The sequence below is a fragment of the Asparagus officinalis genome, chromosome 2 (genome assembly GCF_001876935.1).
Source record: "Asparagus officinalis chromosome 2, Aspof.V1, whole genome shotgun sequence".
Lineage (NCBI taxonomy): Eukaryota > Viridiplantae > Streptophyta > Magnoliopsida > Asparagales > Asparagaceae > Asparagus > Asparagus officinalis.
In genome coordinates, this window is record NC_033795.1 from 83,201,381 (window position 1) to 83,219,365 (window position 17,985).

The 17,985-nt window shown below is 46.5% G+C and overlaps 1 protein-coding gene across 1 annotated transcript; it reads left to right on the top strand.

Annotated features, from left to right (window-relative positions):
* Window positions 2,078–16,622, top strand: LOC109831442. The gene is made up of 8 exons (XM_020398763.1): window positions 2,078–2,180; window positions 2,256–2,997; window positions 13,875–14,655; window positions 14,757–14,927; window positions 15,016–15,743; window positions 15,818–15,905; window positions 15,982–16,428; window positions 16,497–16,622. The coding sequence occupies exons 1-8, from the start codon at window positions 2,078–2,080 to the stop codon at window positions 16,620–16,622; spliced, it is 3,186 nt and encodes a 1,061-aa protein (XP_020254352.1).

Below are 17,985 nucleotides of genomic sequence, written 5' to 3' on the forward strand. Positions count from 1 at the left end.
TTGGAGAGGAGCAGATGGCTCGGGAAGAAATTTAATGATGTACAACGAGAGCTTCAAGTTCGTAAGAGCTGGGAGTTCTTCAAGTGTTTTCCTCACTTTTCGGGTCGCTATGGTGATGTGCTGATTGATGAGGAGAAACCCAGAAGTAATCGGACTGTTCTCGACGTTGGTTGTTTCCGCTGGTTAGTGAACATCCGTGTTGGGTATCTCGTTCTCCGGGTGAAGAACCGTTGCCACATAGAGCCTTACCTTCCCTGTCGTTTTGCTCGTCAGTTCGGCTATGACCAACTATATGTTGGGAATCCGAGCCATGGTTTGAAGGTTGAGGGAGGGCTTATTGATGGCGTACGAGCATGGTTATGGACTATGGTGGGCTGCACCGGAGCCCACTTTGCTCTTCCTTCATATAGACGCCAGCCGATAATTACTTTCCTCAGTTGCAAGTGGTTCCTTTCCGCCAATGAATCCATAGGTGTGAAGAGTCTTTCAGAGTTACAGTCTGAGCACTCGGTCCAGATCGCTATGATGGCTGCTCGTAAAGCCGAGCTTGCTCGGAAACAGAGGAAGAGGCATGCCAAACCTTCTTTCTCGAACAAAGATGATGAAGAGCTCCTTCCTACTGATGATGATGACGAGACTTCTGCGGAGGAATATGTGGATACAGATACTGACAAAGAAGAACTTGATGCAGGTTTGTCATGCTCTTTGATCTTCTTTCTCAATTTCAATTGGTATCAACGAAAGATCTTGTTCACTTAATGAAATGACCCTTATCACTTCAGGTAGGACAGTCGACGATCATGAGTCGCTTGCTTCTCGTTGTGCGAGATTCGGGCCTAGCGGCCAAGCTCCCACGCATGTTGAGACGCGTGGCAAGTCCATGCATGAGCGACCCGTTGGTTTTATGAGGGCTGGTACTCCGAAGAAGAAGAAGACTGCTCATAAACCACACGTCGGCCAGCGTCCCTATGGAGTGGATTTAGGAGACATCGCCGATGGAGAGGAAGGTAACATTTCGTCGTTTTCATTGCTTTAAGATGTCTCACCTTCTGGGATTCGTAATCATGTTTTATGTTCCAGGGTACTATGACGAGGGCGAGCTTCCACCGGACCCCGTATCCCCTGATAATATGGATAACTTCATGCAGCAAATGTGTGACGCCATTCGGGATGGTTCCCTGGGTATTGATACGAACCTTGACACCGCGCAGGCTAATAGTGTCAAGCCCACCACTATATGTCCAGGTATATCTAAATTCGATGATGCCCTCATCGAGTAGCATTTGGCGGAGTTAGAGAAATCAGGATTCATTATTTTTTGTGCCTCGCATTCTTTCAGATTTCTTGAAGAACTCAAGCATGGATATTGGGGAACAAGGATCCTATGTTCCTGCTGCAGGTATTTCTGAGCTTTTCCTTCTTTCCCATCTTCTCGTATATATATCCAACACTTAAATTATTCTGCAGATGTCGTGATAGAAAAGCCAGTTGAGGATGAGGCCTTTCATGATGTAGGTTTCGGGTATGCCTCCGCACCAAGTTTCCCGGGACCTGACATTGGATTATTTGCTAACATGTTGGCTGAACAAGCCACCAGAGGAACTGTGGGAACACCCTTTGAGAGTGATTCATTCACAGGTATATATCTGATTCCCTTCATTTTTCCTGATCTTTTGTTTGACTAACGAAGGATTAATATTACAGTGCCAGTCATTGGGACTGATTCCGTAAGACTCCCCAGCACATCTAGTTTACCCCAGAGTGACGGACTCGCAGGTATGCAGACGACCTTTGGATGTCGTGTTCCCTTTCATTTATCTGATTTTTTTTGACTAATAGAGGGGTGTAATCATAGGACCAGCCACTGGGACTGATACCTTTATGACTTCTGGCATCCCTCTTGCATCTGAGGACGAGGGGCTTGCAGGTATGCATACGATCTTATCATCCCGATTTTCCTTATTTGTCCAAATTTTCATTTTGACTAATAAAGACATGTAACTCTAGGACCAGCCGTTGTGCCTGATGCCACTACAGTTTCTGGGACTGATAGTTTGCCTGAGAGCGGTGGAGAGGTATGACTGATTTGCCTACAGGGGTTGATATACCCTCCATGACTACTCCTGCAGTTATTTCGGAACCTGTCGGATCTCAGCCTGAGGGGACCTCCGTTGGCATTGGTATGCTCGGAATTTGCCTTTAAATTTTCTTATCGTATTCGATAATCTCTTAGCTTTCCACACTGTTTCTTGTAGGATCTCGATCATCTCTATATGAGCGTGTCCGCGCCCTCTTGGCTGATACCGATCCCGACAAAGACATTTTTCGTACAGACCTCGGCCTTTTTACCGTCTTTTATAACGGCATGATCGAGAAACTTCTTCATCGAGGATATGGTTTCGATCAGTTCAGGCGTTCCTTTTCTCGTCACATGCCGATGTTCAGAGAAGAAGGGTATCCAGAGTTGGCCGATTTCTTCACCGCCGATTTTGCTGTTCTGGAGTCGGAGATCCGAGAGTTGAAGGAGCTGAAGGCTAATGGGGTTTCTTCCTTCGTGTCCTCTCAGATGGAGCATAGGCTGGCACAGTGGCGCAACCTGAGATCTTCCATCGGCAGTGAGCTTCAGTCGCATGAGCGTTCAGTTGCGCAGCTGATGGCTACCGTGGCGAGGAAGGATACAGATAGAGCCGAGCTACTCCGCTCTTTGGATTCCGGCCGCGAGGAAGTGGCTAGGTTGAAGGAGGCCTTGAAGCACGCCGAGGAGTCCATTACTATCATTGCAGAAGACCTGGCTGGAGTAGAGCATTCTCGTGGACAGGCCCTCGAGAAGCTAGGATCTACACAGGAGAGATTGATGAAGCTGAAGAATGAAGCCGCGGAGATCTTAAGCAGTTCCGAAGACTCTGTCCGAGCTAGTCTGCAGGCAGAACTTGAGCAGAGCTATGTAGACAGGCTTTCTAGTTTAGAGTCCCATGTTCTTAGCCGTCAGTTGCCTCTGCCTTCGGGCTAATGAGCTTTTTATTGTATGCTTTGACTTTATCTATTAATAGAGACTCCGCATTTGATTCAGTTATGATATTTCTTTATTTATTTTGAACTCAGCAATGCTAAGATTTACAGGATTTTTGGCAAATCCCCAGCCATCAACGGGTTTGATATGTCTTTACCGATTACCGTTTGAATCGGACTAGCATGTGAATTATTAAAACTCGTCTCACATGTAACGTTGTGCTAAGAAAATCGCTTTTCTTAGACTTGATGCTATGATTTTGAATACATAGGCTTAACCATTTCTTATAGGGAAAAGGTACCCCGCGCCGCGTATTAGACGACGACTTATCCCTTCTTAGGCTTCGGGATAAAATTCCCCAGGTTTAGACCCTGGTGTCTTTTTCAATCGGCGAAAGACTAAACCGGCAATGTGTGTTAGACATAGACTTTGGGATTTTTGGCAAACCCCCAGCCTTCAACGGGTTTGATGTGCCTTTACCGATTACCGTTTGAATCGGGCTAGCATGCGGATTGTCTAAATCCGTTCCGCATGTAACGTTGTGCTAAGAGAGTGAATTCTCTAAGACTTTGTGCTATGACGTCGAATACATAGGCTTCGCCTTTGTTACGGGAACAGGCTACCCGACAACACGTGTTAGGTGTTGACTCGTCCCTACTTAGACTTCGGGATAAAATTCCCCAAGTTTAGACCTTGGTGTCTTTTTCAATCGGTGAAAGACTAAACCGGCGACGCGTGTTAGGCGTAGACTTATCTCTATTTAGGAGTTGAGATAAAATTCCCCGTGCACAAAGTGCACGGATTGGAAGTTGGGAATTGTGTCCTTTATCAGAATAAAGACGGATTGGGAAACGGGAGAGGAAGAATTTTATATTCTATCTCCCGGGACTGAAGAGGAAGAATTTTATATTCTATCTACAGTCGGAAAGGAGACTCAAGGTGGGATCTCCACCCCAGAATCCGAAAAGATGAAACTAAGAGTGGGGTCTCCACTCCGAGAATCGGAAAAGTTCAAACGGCCCTAACTTTTATAGGATTGGTCATTTGAATCAAAAGAATCCCTCATTTATTGAGGGGGAAGCCCAATTTCGACCCTAACTTTTATAGGTTTGGTGGAAAAAGGAACAAAGGTGGATTTTCGTTTATCAAAAAGGAATGACTCAGTCTTAGTCCCAACTATTTGTAGGCTTGACTAAGTGAGATCGGGAACAATCCTAACTTTTATAGGTTTGATTGTCCGAAATGATAGTGGACCTCTCGTTCATGGAAGGAATCGAGAGAGGAATTTGGCTTTGGCCCTAACTTTTATAGGTTTGACCTGAAAGCAAAGAAAGTGGAATACAGGTAGCAAAAAAAGTACCAACTCGTATAATCACTCAAAGGAAGACTTTAACGCTAGGTGATTAGGACCTAACATGTTGAGTCTGAGAAATGCCAATGACTGGCAGATGGAAATGTTGGTGGATCCACTGTCAATTGGTTTGATCAGCAGATGGTTTGGTGAGGAAAGATTAACCTATCAGAGGATTGGATCTCATCTCACACAAATAACTCATAAGAGTTAGAGAATTTGACAATAAGAAGAAACATTCCGACATTCAGAGTTTGAACGTGAATTTCTTATTCATCACTTCTACAGTGACTGGGTTATCCCTAAGAACACCCCATGTGGTATTCTTCTGGGAACTTCCCGATACATTATTTATCCTGAAGATACTAAGGATAGTATTTTTTTCAGGAACTTGCCGTTTATCAGCATCATAAGCCAGTCGCCGTCCTTGGTGACTAGGCGATATGCGCCACTCGAGTAGACTGTCTCTACTACGAATGGTCCCTCCCATTTGGGTTCAAATTTGCCCTTCTTCTTGGAATTAAGGATCATAGGCCGCCTCTCAGCTAGAACCAAATCCCCTTCTTTGAAGCTTCGTTGTCGAACCTTTTTGTCGAAAGCTCGAGAGATTCTGGCTTGGTAGAATTCGATATGTTGTTGAGCTTTTAAACGCTTCTCATCTAGCCTTTCAAGTTCTTCAAGGCGCTTCTGATGTTGCTCTTCGGTCGTCATTTGAGTCGCGAGAGCAATTCGAAGCGACGGGATTTGAATCTCCAATGGAAGAACAGCTTCATATCCGTATACCAGTGAATACGGGGTTGCTCCCGTTGGTGTACGCACCGTGGTCCGATAGGCCCATAGAGCCGCGCCAAGCTTGTCATCCCAGTCTCGTTTATTAGTTTTCACGAGTTTTGATAAAATCTTTATGATAGTCTTATTGAAGGCTTCGGCCAGTCCATTCGCTGTGGGATTGTAAACTGTCGAAGAGATGTCCTAAATTTTAAACTTTTCGCAAAACCTGATGAAGGCGTTGCTGACGAATTGAGGACCATTGTCATGTACGATTCGTCTTGGTACACCATGCCGGTAGATGATATGGTGCATGATGAATGCAATGACATTGCTTGTTTTAACTTCTCTGAGTGGAACTGCCTCAGCCCATTTGGAGAAGTAGTCGGTAATCGCTAGTATGAACCGGTCACCTTTGACTGACGGGGGATTTATAGGACCAACAATGTCCATTCCCCATGTCTCAAACGGCCATGACGTAACCGAAGGATGCAGATGCTCTGAAGGTTGGTGCATATAATTCGCATGTATTTGACATGCGTCACACTTTCGGGCATACGCGATTGCATCACTCATCATGAAAGGCCAAAAATACCCCATTCTTCTGATGTGGTCATAAAGTTTGGGACCAGGTTGGTGTGCACCACACTCTCCTTCATGTGCTTCTCTAAGGACTTCCTTAGCTTCTTTAGTTGATAAGCAGCGTGCCAGCAATCCATCGTACCCCCTGCGGTATAGCGTTCGATTCTCCGTATTATAGTAGAATCTTGGTGCCCTTCGTCGAATTGACTCTCTTTCTTTTACGTCTTCCGGTAGTATTCCGTGCAGGACGTAATCGATGATGGGGAAACACCAATCTCGGGGTTCAAACTCAATTTGGGTTGAGTGTGTTTCCTTAATCTCTTCTTCTTCGTCCTCTTCATCATAGATCGGTACTAGGAGTTGGTGGGTCCTTACCGTAACGAACTGTTCTGTTTGAGGAGGCTGCGCCAGTGATACAGCTAATGCTGCTAACGCGTCTGCGTAGGTATTCTGTAGCCGTGGAATATGTTCGATAAAGAATCATTCGAATGATTCTGCCATTTCCACTGCCATCTTATGGTATGGTATTAAATCTTGGCTTCGGACCTCGTACTCTCCCTGAACTTGTTTAACTATCAGTTGAGAATCGCCGAAGGCTTCGAGATACTCAACCCCCAGCTCCTTAGCGAAGTTGAGTCCAATGAGTAAGGCATTATACTCTGCCACATTATTCGAGCATGGCTCGGTTAGCGAGTAGGCGCGAGGCATCACATGTTTTCCTGGGGAAACTAAAACTACTCCAACTCCGGAGGAGATTTTAGAACTTCCAGGAGCACTTGCAACATTAGTTGCTCGCGAAGCGCCATCGAAGTATAAGCGCCATATTTGTTGGTGAGAAGTTGCGTTGACTTCGTGGGCCTCATCGGGTAGATCGTCATATATCTCGGCAGGATCCGTAGTTGGATTAGCTGCGAGGAGATCGCATATGGCCTGTCCTTTGACCGACTTCTGTTGCTTGAAATGCAAGTCGTATTGGGACAAGAGTAAGGCCCATTTCGCTAATCGCCAGCTCATGGAAGCGGGTTGACAAGTAATGCACTTAATGAGTGGCTCGTCGCCTTGACATAAATCAAGAACGGTTTGCCCGATTTCGGTGCGACGAGTACGGGAGGTTTTGAGAGATATTCTTTAATACTCCCGAATGCCTTTTGACAAGCGTCATCCTATACAAATGACACGCCCTTGTAATCCTCTGAGAATGGTTGGCATTTTCCTGAGAGGTTCGAGATGAACCGACGGATATAAGCTAACCGCCCTTGTAATCCTCTGAGCTCCTTGAGATTTCTTGGAGGTTGAAATTCATTAATTGCCTTTACCTTATCAGGGTCGATGTGAATACCTTTGGTAGTGACGACAAATCCCAGGAATTTACCACTGGACATTCCGAGGAAAGACTTGGTAGGATTCATTTTCAATTGATGGGCTCGCATCAGGTCGAACATGGTCTTCAAGTCTTTAATGTGATCTTTCTTATCACGACTTTTCACGACCAAATCATCCACATAGCATTCGACAGTCTTCCGGAGATGCTCCTGAAAAATCTTCGACATGGCTCTCTGGTATGTGGCACCTGCGTTTTTTAAACCGAAGGGCATGACCGTGTAGCAGAAAACGCCAAGGGGTGTTCTAAACACGGTATGCTTTTCATCATCTGGATGCATCTTTATTTGGTTATAACCAGAGAAACCATCCATGAAAGACATCCTTTCGAACCCGCACGTATTGTCGATGATGACATCTGTGATGGGAAGGGGAAAATCGTCTTTTGGGCAAGCAGCGTTGAGATCCCGAAAGTCGATACAAATCCTGACCTTCCCGTTCTTCTTAAGGACTGGGACAATATTGGCAAGCCACTCTGGATGTTTCTCTTCCCTAACGAAGCCCGAGTCAATAAGCTTTTTAACTTCGGTCTCGATTGCTTCCATCATCTGCGGACGAAACCGTCTTTGTTGTTGTTTGATAGCTTTGACATCCGTCTTGATATTGAGACGATGCACTGCTACGTTTGGGTCAAGTCCTGGTATATCTTCGTAATTCCAGGCAAACACATCGATGTACTCCCTGATAAGAGAGATTAACTCTTCTTTCTCTTCCGGTGGGAGGCTGTCGCTAATGAATATAGGTTTCGGATTATCTTCGCTACCCATATTCACCTGAAGTACTTGATCTTCGGTAGGAGGCTCCCTTTGCTCAAACCTGTCGCCGTACTGCATGTTTAGGTGATGGACCCAAGGGTCTTCCCAAGTCGGCATTTGATCATCTTCTTCTGTTGTCGTAGGGTCAACCGTAGCCATATTCGACATTAGCTTTTTGAACGTTTCACCAAGACTAGTGTCGGAATCCCAAGCCGAAGAGTCAGAAGAATATCCACTTCTAGCTTTGTTAGCAATTTGATCGATGATTTGCCAGCAGCACTCATCGTCGGATGAGGAGACATAACCAAGACCTCTTTTGTGGCGATAATAATCATCAGGTTTTTCCTTTGGTACATAGGCCATCCGAGGTGGAACTCGCGGACCTCGACCAAAGCAAAGACCCTCTCCGAGTGTGAAGTCATATCCATACTTCTCCATTAGATCGCGCGCTTTTGCGTCATACCTAAATAAGTGAGGAGCAGGTTTATCATCATCATCTTCCTCTTCTAAGAAGTGGTCGGGTATCGGAGTTTCTCTTCCTTTTCCATAGACGACTTCTTTTCCACCCCCTGTTCCCACGGGGATGACAAGTGTTGCTCCGCATGGATCTTGTACCTGTTTTTTCGTCATACAAAATGATTGAAATGGCATATAAAATTCAGGGTTATCATATAGCTCTTTAGTGACATTATCAAGACACATCGAGTACTCTAAATCATCATTTATTGATAGTTCTTCGGCAAGTTGCCAATTACAACTACTTTCCGATGATTCATCATCGTCAAGATTGATTACAATGGGTACAATGTCATTAAGTACAAAACCACCATCATAATCAAACCCAGCTTCGGTGTCAGCTTCATCCCCGCTGTCCGTTCCTTGGGCCGATGGTTCAGTATCGGATTCGGCGCCGTATAGAAGGGAATCAGTGAAATAGTTCTCTAATCCCTTAAACGGTTGCTTATCCGCGACCACCGTCTTGACTTCGTTATTTGTGTCCACATACTTGAGGCACTGGTGCAGAGTTGACGGGACTATAAGGTTACCGTGGATCCAAGGTCGACCCAACAGTAAGTTATAGGACGTTTCTACGTCAATCACATAGCAGGTAACTTCTGATTTTAAATCCCTGATCTGGCATTTGATTCGAATCTTCCTCAAGGGTCTGGACCCGCTGGTGTTGAATCCGTAAATCATAGTGCCGGTGGAGGCTAGTTTGCTAGTCGAAATTCTGAGATGATGTATCAGTCGGAATGGCATGATGCTAACAGCAGAACCCGGATCAACTTGGATCCGGTTGACCATGCTGAGCCAATGTGGCCAGTGAAATACAGAGGCCGATCATGTTTTGAGTTCTTCGTATGCATGTCTTCTTTGGTAAAAGAGATGCAAGGAAAATGGTGTGCCGCGAGATTACAGTGTTGAACTGATGGCTCCGGTTCTCCAGAAGACGGCTTAATTCGAGTCAAGAAAGCTTCGGAGTCGCTCAAGGCTTCCTGCAATGCCTTCCTTGTGTCTTTTGAAAGACTCAACAATTCGTACAGGGTTATCCTTGCTGGTATATTAGCTAACTGAGCCATGATGTCAAAATGGGGCGGAGAGCTTGCCTTTCCCGGTTTGTCTTTCCCAATCGGATGATTGAATCGAGACTGCCTCGGGTTTTGGACTTCTTGGTGTAGAGGCTCTTTTCCTTTCTCCTTTTGCTGGACTTTCTCCGTAGCTACAGGTGTTGGGGGAGTTGCGACAATTCCCAGTTCTGCCAGCGTCTTTGAGGGAACGGTTTTGTTTGCTCCCAGTTGCTCAGAAGCATCCGGATATTTGTAGTGATATTCATTCCCACTCCGTGTTACGAAGGCTTCCTGTTCGCCTTCAGAAAGCGGGAAGGCTGGAATTTCCTCGTCGTCTTTTCCTGGAATAGCAAAAGCTCCATAACAAGACTTACCTTTTCCTTTTGACTTTTTCTTGGAAGAGACTCCAGTCCATTGTTCATCTCCAACCAAATCTGGATGAACCCAAAGAATCTCACCATTCGGGGCTGTGTGCGGTACAAGTCCTTTCTGGCGCTGTTTGTGAGGATCATCGTTCACGGTCTTTACTGCTGCATTTATTACCGGCTCATGCTGGAACCAGTTCAAGGGAACAGAACCGAAACTAATCGATACTGCATTTGCACCCACCTTCTTCTCCTTAGGTTGCTTCATAGTAATAATCCCGACGTCGATCAAAGCTTGAATCTTGTCTTTAAGGGCATAGCATGCCTTGGTAGGATGGTGCACTACTCTGTGAAATACGTAGTATTTTGGATCATTGATTCTCTTAGCATCTTCCTGATCCTGGACTGGAGGCAATTTGATCTTGTTATTCTCAATGAGGTACTTGAAGATACCGGGGACTTCATCCTCTTTAAACGAATAGACCTTCGGGAACTTCGGCTCTGAGGCTTTTGGCTTCTGGGGCTGTTGTTGCCATCTTGATTGTTGAGGCGCCTTTTGTTGCTGTTGTTGCGGTTGTGCTTGCACCTCGAATGTTTGATTCGCGTCCACAGCATTCGCATGTGCTTTTCCCTTACCCTTAGGGACAAAGTTCTGTTGCGGAGCGTTATTTGCTATTTGGCCCCTTTCTGCCTTCTTCCTTTTAAGGAATCGTTCGGCTCGTTCTCCTCGCACCTTCAGATCCTTCCAGGTCTTTGGTGGTGTCATTCCCATAGCTTCCAGGATGTCCAATAAAAAATTATTATGACAGGTCTCGAGGATGAAATCTTCGCTGACCGGATCCCTGTAATTCATTGCTTTATTTCGGAATCTCTTCACGAAGTTTTCGACTGTCTCACCATTCTTCTGTTTCTCATCAAACAGAGTACCGATTGAGACCTCGGTGTCGTCGTCGAAGAAGTTCGTTAGAAACATGTCCTCCATGTCATCCCAGCTACTGATACTCCCCGGCTTGAGGCGATGATACCAATCGAAGGCTGCTCCGCGAAGAGTGCCAACGAATGACCGCACCATTAAGGGTTCATTCCCGGAGATTATTCCTAAGTGAGACTTAAAATATATTAAGTGTTGGGTATGGGAACCCTTTCCATCAAACGGCGTAAAGTTGATTAAATTGAACTTCACCGGATATGGAATTGATTCCCACTCCCTTGGGTATGGACATGGTATGCCGGACCTCTTCACTTCTTGAGCATTCATCAACGCGTTGATTTTGCTCTCCAAGTCCTTCATTTTCTTGTCTTCACTCGTATCTGTCTTCGAGTGGTTTCGGGGAGAGGTAACGTGATCCTCTTTCGCATTATCATCCGAGGGACCACCTCCATTATTGTTGTTGACGGGAGGGATGTTCATGTTGGTATTATCCTCTTCCCGTTCATTCTCCTCTTGATTCGGATTATTGCGACGATTGGGTTCTCCTTGGTGAGTTGTCAGTGTCGCTATTTGCTGGTCATGCATCTCTCTTATCTGCTGCATGGTCATCTCCATCTCGAACTTGAATGCCTCTTTCTGCTTAGTCAAGGCATCTTCAAGCATCTTGGTTACTTGTTCGGCGCTGATCATAAACGACTCGTAGGGTTGCCCCGCACTAGACGCCGTGTCATCGGATGCTATAGCTGAGCAGGAATCTGAACCAGCATCTGACACCTCCTCTTCCAAAGGAAGTCCCTTTTGCATCCTTTGGTAATTCTTTCGCCTATTGATCCTTGACTGCAATCGAGTCATGCGTTGGGATGCTTCGGCAAGTTAATCTGAGCTAGAGTGTCACGTCAATTTCCCTCTGCCAGTCATATTAGCAGACACCTCTAGGAGTTCGTCTTCTTGGCGGACAGGCTTCTTCCTACGGAAACGCCTTGGCCTGGTCTCGGACGTTCCGATGGAAATTCTCTCGAACACCGAAACTCTCCTTGGGGCTTTAGTGCAGCAGCATTCTGACAGCATTGTCTTGATTATGTTGGCACACGGACAGTGAGATTCCGTGTCTCGAGCATCTCTCTTTCGAGACTTACCCGCACCCCCAGCTCTATAGTACAACTCGTCAGTTTGATAACTGGAGCAACCCATAGAGTGTTGGCATGACTTCCCAGGTATAACACCATCATCATCAGACGAATGTGTTTCCCTCTGGGGATATGACGCTTTATTAGCGTTTTCAAAATTCGCTCGTTCAAGTCTACGCTTTTGCGAGCGTGAAAACTTAACGGGCTCTTGAGCACGACCCCCAGTCTGGTTTGTTGTTTGGGGACCTTTCATCGGTCCCAATCGCTCCTTGACAGGTGCTTTACCTCGGTTTCCCGGTAAAGGACCGATGCGACCTTTCAAAGGAACCTTGGATCTAGGAAGACCCACGTTCTTACCTGGCTCCGCCGGAGGGGCAAGGGAAACGGGATCTGGATTTGATGAAGTTTGGACGACAATTCCGTCCACTTTTGCCTTTGGTGCCGGTTTTGCCTTTGGCACCCACATCTACTTGTATTTTGATGGCTTCTTGACCGTCTCTTCTTTCTGCATCTCTTCCGCTTTCTGCAGAAGGACTCGGGCATGCGCAAGCAATGCGCAGCGTTTCTTGATTCGCTCTTCGAGGGTTGAGCGAGTCCTCTTGACACGAACCCATTCGTTCGTCTCTGTCTTGGAGGAGGAGTTGGTTGTGCGTCGTTGTTGCTCTTGGCACTGTCTGGACTTTAGATCTTCCCTGTATCGGATCCCGTCCATCGATTCTGTGGCCTTGGCCAGTTGTCGCGCAAGGCGTTGGCGCCGTCTTTGGCGCGCCCTCTTTGACAAGGTTGGAACACCTTCAGCAGTTGACTTTGCGGCGGAAGGGAGATCTGGATCTGCAGCTTCGACCACGTTAGACGCCATAGGAGCGTCGCGGGGAGTAAGTGCAACGGCGGCGAGGGGATCTTGGATCTTCGATCCTAAGGGCCCGCGAGCACTCTTGGAAGATGAAATCTTCCTGCGCCTGTTCGGAGAGGCGGATCTGGAGGAGGAGGAAGAGAGGCACTCTTCAAACTTCTGTTGATCGAACTCGTATTCGATCTCTTCGTTCACCCAGATCTTGAATGCCGGTTGCGTCACGACGGCCTCGGAAACGAGGCCGTTGTGATCGAACTCGTATTCGATCTCTTCGTTCACCCAGATCTTGAAGGCCGGTTGCGTCCCGACGGCCTCGGCAGCGAGGCCGTTGGCTCCCACTGTGGTCTCTGTTCGTCGTCTCTTGCTTGCGTGGGTCTTTAGCCTGTGACGGGGACGTCGATATCCGTGGACTACCTGGCAATCAGATCTGATCCAGAGCTTCGTCAATCCGCGAGGAGATCTAGAAACTTGAAGCGCCTATTTCGATAAAAGCGAAATATTTGCTCTTCTTAGTATTACCACAACGGGATAATACTAAGGATCGGGTACGGGTGATGTAGATCTGACGAAGAAACTCTCTTGCGTTGAAGTACTCGATCACTCTTCACTCCGGCAGGGCTTCGCCAATTCTCCAAAATTCCAGATCTGAAAAAATGAGGCCTAAGGCTTTGTATTTATAGGCATGAGGGGTTGCGGAGCGGTTAAAACCACTTAAAGGGCCCAAATCCGCGCTGAGACACCCTAGGGGTGTCTTGGCTTGGCCGAGACACCCAAAGGGGTCAAATCTGAGTTGAGACACCCCTGGGGTGTCTTGACTTGGCCGAGACACCGTAGGTGCCTCGGTTCAGCTCTGAGACGTTTTCAATGCTCGTTTGACCGTTTTCGCTGTAACTTCTTTGTCTGAACCCGGATCTGAGTGATTCCAAATGCGTTGGAAAGCCGACAAGGAGTTCTATCAGCTCCAATGATTGGATCATCTGTTGAATGAATGAGACACGAAAGGCGTTGTTCCTTTTGTAAACACCGCGGGGCTCTCGATTAGCCCGTACCTTCGTTATTCCGAAATTCTGTCGGCTCACGTAGTTCGTCGATTCACTTCAAGCGTTCACCGACGTCAATCGAACTCCTGTGAACCGGATAGTGACGTTCATTGTCGTTTCTTAACACTGAGCTGTTCATAATAGCGGTGTTGATACACAGGCCGAGGACTTCTCATTCATCAAGGGAGATCTTTACGAGAGTAAGGAGAAATTGATCCATGCTATTCGCACGTATTCCATTGCAAAAAATGTGAAGTTCAGGCCAACCAAAAATAATACTACAAGCTATAATGTGGTTTGTTTCTATCGCAAAGATGACGATGTCGAAGATAATAGTGGACACCACGACGGCAATGCGAGGTGTCCGTGGAAGCTTAATTCACGCTCGGGTTCAAGAGTAGGTGGGCAATTCAAAATCACGGCATACAATGGACTCCACACTTGTAGCAATCCTCGATTAGAGATGAATAACAAGAATGCGTCCTCTTCTTTTATATATCGATTGATTTTACCGCATCTGAGGGAGGATCTTGATCTAAGGCCGAAAGATATCCGTCTTTTAGTGCATAAAGCCACCAACTTGGATGTATCATATCACAAGTGTTGGAATGCTAGGAGGAAGGCGATGATAAAAATATTCGGGGATTGGGATAAATCGTATGAGATCTTACCTCATTATCTTGAAGCACTCAAAAGAGAAAATCCGGGGACTGTCTACGAAGTATCTTCGGACCCCGTTGATGGCGGAGAACGGCGGTTCACCGGTGTATTTTGGGCATTTGGGCCCTGTATTGAGGGGTTTCGTCATTGCCGTCCTCTTCTTAGCATTGATGGAACTCACTTATATGGTAAATACAAAGGCGTTTTGCTTGTTGCAACCGGAGTTGACGCGGATGGCGGGTTGTTTCCTTTAGCATTCGCAGTGGTTGATGTTGAAAATACAGAGAATTGGGCTTGGTTTTTTGCATGCATTAGATATCATATCCCTAGTGTGGGGACGCGGCATATTACATTCATATCCGATAGGATGAAAGGAATTCCAAGAGCACTCCAACGACATTTCCCGCCACCCATGCACTCTGTATATATGCTCATATTTTAATCACAGGTCTATTCATTATGGATCCGGGACCGGAGAATCCCGACGTTTTGTACCTTCAGGCGAGTCATTGTTCAGACCATATTGGTTCGGGAGAGGTAATACGAATAAATTAGATATATATTTCTTCGATTAATGTAATTTTTTAATGAATATACTTAAAACTGATTCTCGTTTTATGTGCAGCCCGTACCAGAGTACACGATGATCGAGCATTCCCATAGTCATTCGGCATGGGTCATAGAGGATGAGAGGGTACTAGCTTTGATCGCTCAGGCCGGTTTTCGACCGTGTTCGACGATTCGTTATATCAGGCTTGATTGGCCGCTTATCACTGCTTTGATTGAGAGGTGGAGGCCAGAGACCAACACCTTTCACATGCATATAGGGGAGTGCACGATCACTTTACAGGACGTGGCCGTCATACTTGGGCTCCGGATTGATGGACCGGTAGTTACGGGCACCGACGATCATAGTTGGCCGGAGGTATGTGCCCGGCTACTTGGACAGGTTCCCGACTTGAGGAGTGGTGCGATGAAGCTATCGTGGCTTCGTCAGACATTTCAGGGCGACATACCAGAGGATGCCTCTGATGAGACGCTCCAGTTTCATGCTCGTGCATACATATTGCACATGATAGGGTGCGTACTATTTCCTGATGCGAGCAAGACTCTCGTACATGCACGATGGCTGCCACTGCTGGAGGATTTTGGTGTATGCGGGGCACTATCGTGGGGCAGTGCGGTGTTGGCATATTTGTATCGAGAATTGAGTAGAGTATCTCTGATGCAGAATAAAGAATTCAAGGGATGCTGTACGTTGATACAGATTTGGTCATGGGAGCGCATTCATATTGGACGACCCACTTTACTTATGCACCGTGACTTAGAGGGGCAGTATCCGTTGGCATACAGGTATAATTGTACACACACATATTTCATTCGTAACCTGAATATTTGTACTTATATATTCGCTATTCTGCATATAGGTATAACGTGCGATACGCTCAGTACAAATCAGCGACGCGTCACCGTCAGTTTTACCGAAATGAGCTTGATGGCCTCCAGCATGAACAGGTAAATATAAAACTCAAGAAGTATGAATATTATAGTTTTTCTGTATGATACTGATAAATGTTTTATTTTATTTCAGTTCAAGTGGAGACCCTATACACCGCCGGAGCTCGATATACATTCTCTTGCACCTATCTGCCGAGATAGTCCCGACTTGTGGAGAGCCAGAGTTCCATTGATCTGTTGGGAGATCGTAGAGATGCATGTACCGGACCGTGTGCTACGGCAGTTTACACTCTCTCAGCATATTCCAGATCCTGTCGAGCAGATCAATCGTCGGCGGCGCCCTACATCGCACCGGACTGACTGGGCCGTAGTCCGTGCGGCCTACATAGACAGGTGGGTTCAGAGGTGGGATTGCATACAGGATACGAGGCCCACAGCTGTTGACTATACCACGTATATGCGTTGGTATTGGGGTATCACACGTAGATGGATCACGCGTGACCCACAGCCTTTAGCTGGACACATGCCACGCCCACCGACAGATAGTTACATCCCTAGTGGGATGAACGAGAGAGATTACGTAAGTTTCTAAGCTAAATTATAACATTTTTTATTAAGTTGATACTTAATAAATTGTTTACCACGCAGGTCCGTGTTTTAGATAGCATTGATGCTGATATTGATGCGCACGTGACTGAGATTCAGGATCAGGTGGCGTTAGGGCTCCTCAGCAGGATCAATAAGAGCATAGCGCAGGGCCGGCACTTCACGTGATGATGACGCCGGCACTTCGCATGCCGATGGAGCCGGCACTTCGCATGCCGATGGAGCCGGCACTTCGCATGCCGATGACGCCGGCACTTCGCATGCCGATGGAGCCGACACTTCGCATGCTGATGACGCCGGCACTTCGCATACCGATGGAGCCGGCACTTCGCAACTTCATACACAGCCGGATACTCAGATAGTTGAGGCTCATCAGCAGAAACGCGGGGGCGGGGAAGAGCGAGGGGGAGGGGAAGAGAGGGAGAGGAAGGAGAGGAGCTATATTGGGTTGTATTTAAACTTATTTTGTTAAAATTTATAACTTTCCTGAATTTTCAAATACTAAACTTTTGAAGATAAATTATTGTTCATATACATAATCGTGTGTGTTTAATTCATGGTTGAATCATGTATATATTGTTGTTTGCAAATAAATTGGCATATATATGAGTTATAATTCATGGTTGAATCATGTATATATTGTTGTTTGCAAATAAATTGGTTTAGGGTTTGTGGGCTGGGGTCGGGTAGGTCACGCGCGCTTAAATAGGTGGCAGCAAACTCCACGGGAGTTCAACTCCCGTGGAGTTGCAGTGCCAATTTTCCAGAGACTCAATCTCTGGAAGATTGGCACTGCAACTTCACGGGAGTTGAACTCCCGTGAAGCTGCAGTCGTACTCTGCCAGAGACTCGATTCTCTGTAATTGTTGACTGTGACTCCACGGGAGTTCAACTCCCGTGGAGTTTTAAACGAAAATTAAACTTCACGGGAGTTGAACTCCCGTGAAGTTTAATTTCCCCATAAACTTCACGGAAGTTGAACTCCCGTGATGTTTCGGAGAACTTTTCACAAAAACCGACATGTTTTCAGCGCTAGGCTGAAAACAGGTCGGTTTTTGCAATTATTTTCAAAAGGGGTCGGTTTTTACAAATAAAATCCTAAAACGGTTGGTTTTGAAAATTTGTCCATACTCTCTCTCATGCCCTCCCTCACCCACAACCACACCTCCTCAACTGGAAGCCTCAGCGCCCCCCCTTCGATCTTCGACTTCATCAAGCCAGCTCTTCTCCTCTCGCCTCCTCCTCCTCCTCACTATCCTCCCTCTAACCCTAGCTCTCTTTGCCTTCATCCTCCAATGGCGTGGAGGCCTCGACGACCCCGCGTCGAGGTGGCCCCTCGACAACCAGAAGTTTCCTGGGATGGATAATAGTCCTCTGGGATCGTCGTTGTCGACGACTCACGCGATTTCGTCGTCGTCGAGCTCTTCGAATTGTCTCCAGATCCTTGGACGGAGCGGGTCGCCATCGTTTCCTTATTATAGGGGTTGGAATTTTGATTTGGAGAAGAATCTGAGACCTAAGGTGAGATTTT

What these genes read in the sequence shown, in the direction of transcription:
- LOC109831442 (XM_020398763.1), top strand. Translation starts at nt 2,078, where the DNA reads ATGACTGATTTGCCTACAGGGGTTGATATACCCTCCATGACTACTCCT. An exon ending in CAGTATCCGTTGGCATACAG is followed by an intron (nt 15,744 to 15,817) that starts GTATAATTGTAC and finishes TTCTGCATATAG; the next exon opens with GTATAACGTGCGATACGCTC. An exon ending in GGATGAACGAGAGAGATTAC is followed by an intron (nt 16,429 to 16,496) that starts GTAAGTTTCTAA and finishes TTTACCACGCAG; the next exon opens with GTCCGTGTTTTAGATAGCAT.